The sequence below is a fragment of the Orycteropus afer genome, unplaced genomic scaffold (genome assembly GCF_000298275.1).
Source record: "Orycteropus afer afer isolate SDZICR_OR568_19922 unplaced genomic scaffold, OryAfe1.0 scaffold00487, whole genome shotgun sequence".
Lineage (NCBI taxonomy): Eukaryota > Metazoa > Chordata > Mammalia > Tubulidentata > Orycteropodidae > Orycteropus > Orycteropus afer.
Genome location: NW_006922074.1, coordinates 1,559,092 through 1,563,450, shown reverse-complemented (window position 1 = coordinate 1,563,450; position 4,359 = coordinate 1,559,092). Strand labels below are relative to the sequence as shown.

Sequence of the window (4,359 nt, the reverse complement as noted above, 5' to 3'; positions counted from 1 at the left end):
CTACCCTACCCAAGCAAAGCCCCCTAAACACCATTTCCAGAAATTTGTCAGCCACTTCCCCACCCTCTTCGGCTCTGTCCCCTTGGCCCCTGCTGCCTCCACATTCTGCCCTAAAGGCTTGCTTCATGGAAAAGGATGTGACAGTCTGCCTCCCTAAAGCTCACAACTTTGGAAGCCGTGTGGGGCAGTTCTACTCTGTCCTACAGAGTTGCTGTGAGTTGGAATCAAGTTGATGGCAATGCGATCCTATCTGAAAATGACTAGTAGGTGCTGGAGGCAGAAGATCAATAGTTTGAACGCCGGCTCTGCCACTGACCAGGGCCAGTCACTTTGCCTGTCTTAAATGTTGGTTTCCTGATCTGCCAGATAGGCGTCATGGCAGCACCGACCTCACAGGGTCACTGTGCACATTGAGTGAGGTAATGCATGCGTTCTCGGGCAGGTGGTAAGGGCTGCTTAAATAGGGTGACCAGCCTTCCTGGTTGTCCTGCACTGAGCGTTTCCTGGGATACAGAACTTTCAGAGCTAAACCCAGAAAAATCTGATCCAAACCAGGAAGGCTGGTCATGCTATACTCAAATCAGGGATCTGCAGAGTTGCAAAGCCCAATCTGGCCCATCACCTGCTTGCAAATAAAGTTTTATCGGCACACAGCCATGTCCATTCATTTATGTATTGTCTATGGCTGCTTTTGCACAATAAGGACAGAGCTGAGTGGTTTCTGCAAACACCATGTGGCCTATAAAACCAGAAAACCAAACACTTTGCTGTCAAGTCCATTTCGACTCACGGCAACATTGTATTTAGAGGATAGAATAGTTTCTAGAGTTTTCTTGGCTGTAATTTTTACAGAACCACATCATCACTCCTGTCTTTCATGGCAATGGTGGGTAGGTTTGAACTGCCAACAGTTAGGTTAATAGTTGAGCATGAACTGTTTAAAATATTTACATCCGGCCCTTTAAGAAAAAGCTTGCCAATCCCAAACTTTAAATGACAGCTATTTAACCTGCTTGAGGAGCTCTAGTGCTGCAGTGGGTGAGGTATTTGCTCGCTGGTTCAAACCCACCAGCCGCTCTGCCGAAGAAAGATGAGGCAGTCTGCTTCTGTAAAGATTTACAGCCTTGGAAACCCAATGGGGGCTGCTATGAGTTGGGACTGACCGGATGGCAGTGAGGGGTTTGTTTTTAATGTGCTCAGCTGCTAAATGAATGGTTACAGGTTCGAGTCCACCCAGGAGCACCTCAATGGCAATCTTTCTAAATCCAGCCATTGAAAACCCTACAGAGCAGAGTTCTGCTTTGACACATGCAGTTACTGTAAGTTGAAGGTGACTCCATGACCACCGGTTATTGGTTCCTTACTCCTTGTAAGCTGTGCAAAAGCTTTGGAAGCAGCAGCTCTCGTTCAGGTGAGGACCTGTTATTGGATGTTGGGGGTTAGGGAATAGAAGACTCAGGGTGGGCTTCGGAGGGGGTGGGTGTTAACGTTTAGGTGGATTATTTGGCTGAGACTTGAGAGGCACCGAGCTCTGCAGGCCAGAACTGGGTCACTGGAGAAGTGGAATAAAGGGTCTAGGGGCCAGGCCCCTGTTCGTCCCTGTAGCCTGAGACCATCCCCAGCCTCTAAGATGCCCCCATTGCCCAAGAGGCAAGACTGAAGTCAGCCTAAGGATCTGGGGCCCTCCTGAGGCTGATGAAACAGCTCAGAACCAACCTCCACTCCTCCCTGAGGAGCGGAGAAATCAGGAAAGGGTGCCTGAAGGAGGCAGCCTTGCTACCTTGAAGGAGTCAGCAGTTGTTGTTCATCGGATATTTACTGAGTGCCTATGCCAGGCCCCGGGCTGGGCGCTGGATTGCTTTAGTAAGACAGACCCCATCCTGACACATCACCAGGGGAAGGCCAGAGAGGGTAGGATGCAAGTCACTCTGTCACCAGGTGGAAGCTCTTAGTCCACACAATCCCAAAGAAAGTTCTAGATCACCCTGGCCCTCAGAGGCCAAGACCGCACAAGGGGTTCCCTGCATCAGTGCCCAAGAAAACCCAATCTGCCCTAAATCGCAGGAGCACAAGGAAACCGTCCCAAGAACCTGTCACTCCTCAATACCTCCTCCCCTAAACGCACATCTCACGTTTGAGGACCATGGCAACCAGAATCAAAGTGGTGATGGGGCTGGGAGAACTCTGGGTGTTTGCTGGGTGCACGGAGAGGAGGAGAGAGCAGATGGTAGGAGGTGTTAGAGGAACCCAGTGTGGGGCAGGGAGGTGGAGGGTCTCGGGCGGAAGCAGCCGAGCCACAGGGAATGGTGGAGGTTCACTTCCAGGTCCTGCTTGACTGCAGAGGTCTGACTGCTCATGGTCCCCATGTGGTCTGCCAGTGCTCCTTCCCAGATGGTCTTCAGCCCCAGGTGGCTCGGAGAAGGCTGGACTGTACAAGAGAAAAGTCTGGAGTTTGGGAGCCGCCTGGCGGAGGAATGCAGCAGGCCCGGTCCTGCCCTTGGAGGGGCGGGGCTAAGGGAGGAAACTGCGTAAGGTCAGGTCATCCCCATCTCGCTCCTCCCCAAGCTCTGGCTTCTGGTCCTGGTCCTTGGCAGTGGGTGGACCTCCGTTGGCCGAGCTGGCGGTGGGCACCTCTCCCCCCTCAGGGAGCAGGGACGAAATGCAGACCATCTCGGTGGGGGAGTAGCTGCGCACGGGGTATGTGTGGTTCTTGCGTGAGAGGCGGATGGCCAGCACCACAGTGCACACAAGGAAGATGGTGGCCACCAGCGCCAGAATGAGGATGGCCAGTAGGCACTGCTTCACGGGGATGCTGTCCGGGACTCCTGTGGGGCTGGAGGCCACAGAGCTCCTGACGGTCAGATCCTGCCGTCTCCATTGATTGATGCTGACATTCAGTGCCTTGCTGACTGCCACAATGGTGTTGCTTTGGGTATCAGAGGACACAGGAGGGGACATCACTAGACCGCTTGTGGTAGCAGATTCTGTGGTCTCGCCCTTAGTGGTTACAAGTTCTGTAGAGGAGGCTTCCATAGTAGCTGGCTCCGTGGACAGGGCCTCCGTGGTGGCTGGCTCCACGGACAGGGCCTCCGTGGTGCCTGGCTCCGCGGACAGGGCCTCCGTGGTGGCTGGCTCCGCGGACAGGGCCTCCGTGGTGCCTGGCTCCGTGGACAGGGCCTCCGTGGTGGCTGGCTCTGTGGACAGGGCTTCTGTGGCACTGGGTTCCTTGGTGTGGGCTCCCGTGGCAACCAGTTCTGTGGGTAGGGCTTCCATGGCTGTGGGCCCTATGGATGGTGTGAAAAGGGCCTCTGTGGTGTTCTGCTCCATGGGAAGAACCCCCACTGTGGATGCCCCTGTGGTGGGAAGGATTGCAGTGGCCAGTCCTGTGGTCAAAGGGTCCTGTGCTGTGGGACTCCCTTGTGTGGCCAGTTCTGTGCTCAGATTCCCTGTGGCTGCCCCTCCTGTACCCAGGCCAGCAGAGTCTCTCGTGGCAGGCTCCACAGTGCCTGGCTCAGGGCTTCCAGGCCCCGCAGGGCCTCTCTGCCCCAATGTCTCCATCACGGTTGGTGTCTCGGGGCCCAGGGTCACAGCCAAGATGTTATTGTCAAGCATTTCTGAAGATTCCGTGCTCCAGGTGTAGTCATCCTCGTCAAACTCTGGGTCGTCAGTCGTGGGCTTCTCTCTCCCGCCCCCAGTAGGCAGCAGGCCTGGAGCTTGACTGGTTCTGTTCTCCCAGCTCTCTGGCTGATGGAGGCTGCTGCCAGGGCCCAGTAGGGTCAGCAGCAGGAAGAGTTGCAGAGACATGGCACCTGGGGGGTGGGGGGAACAGGGACAGAGGGCATCCGGTCAGCTCACCTCTGGGCCCACCCACCCAACACCCTCAGCTGCCACCATGGTCGGCTGGTTGTGTGTCTGAGGCAGGGCCCTGGCTTTTGGCATCCCCACCACTCAAGCACCCAGCACCCAGCACATGGCTAGTACCCTGTACACGTCTTGCAAATAACAGCTATTATTATTTCTTGCCATGAATGAAGCCATCTATGGCTGGGATTGGGAGCCTAGGTGGTCGGAGGGACGGAATAAGAGCAAGAAGGGCATGAAGACCACATGCCCCAGAAATCTCATCCCCAGATAGGACACAGGAGCGAGAACACAGGCTTTGGGGTCACACAGAACCATGCAGAGCACCAGCTCTGTCCTTCACGAGCTGCCTGATCTTGGGACAGGTGCTTGCCTCTCTGAGCCTCAGTTTTCTTATCTGTAAAATGGGATTAACACATTAGTCACAGCAGTGGACCCAGATATACTAACGCTCATGCAAGTGGCGCGGGACTGGGCAGAGTTTCCTTCCGTTACACG

The 4,359-nt window shown here is 55.0% G+C and overlaps 1 protein-coding gene across 1 annotated transcript; it reads right to left on the bottom strand.

The window, feature by feature from the left end:
* Positions 1-2,511: 2,511 nt before the first annotated feature.
* Positions 2,512-3,804, bottom strand: SELPLG (selectin P ligand). The gene has a single exon (XM_007955003.1). It carries the CDS (start codon positions 3,802-3,804, stop codon positions 2,512-2,514), a length of 1,293 nt encoding a protein of 430 aa, XP_007953194.1.
* Between the last annotated feature and the right edge of the window lie 555 nt (positions 3,805-4,359).

Coding starts and splice junctions, on each gene's coding strand:
- SELPLG (XM_007955003.1), bottom strand. CDS start 3,804: ATGTCTCTGCAACTCTTCCTGCTGCTGACCCTACTGGGCCCTGGCAGC.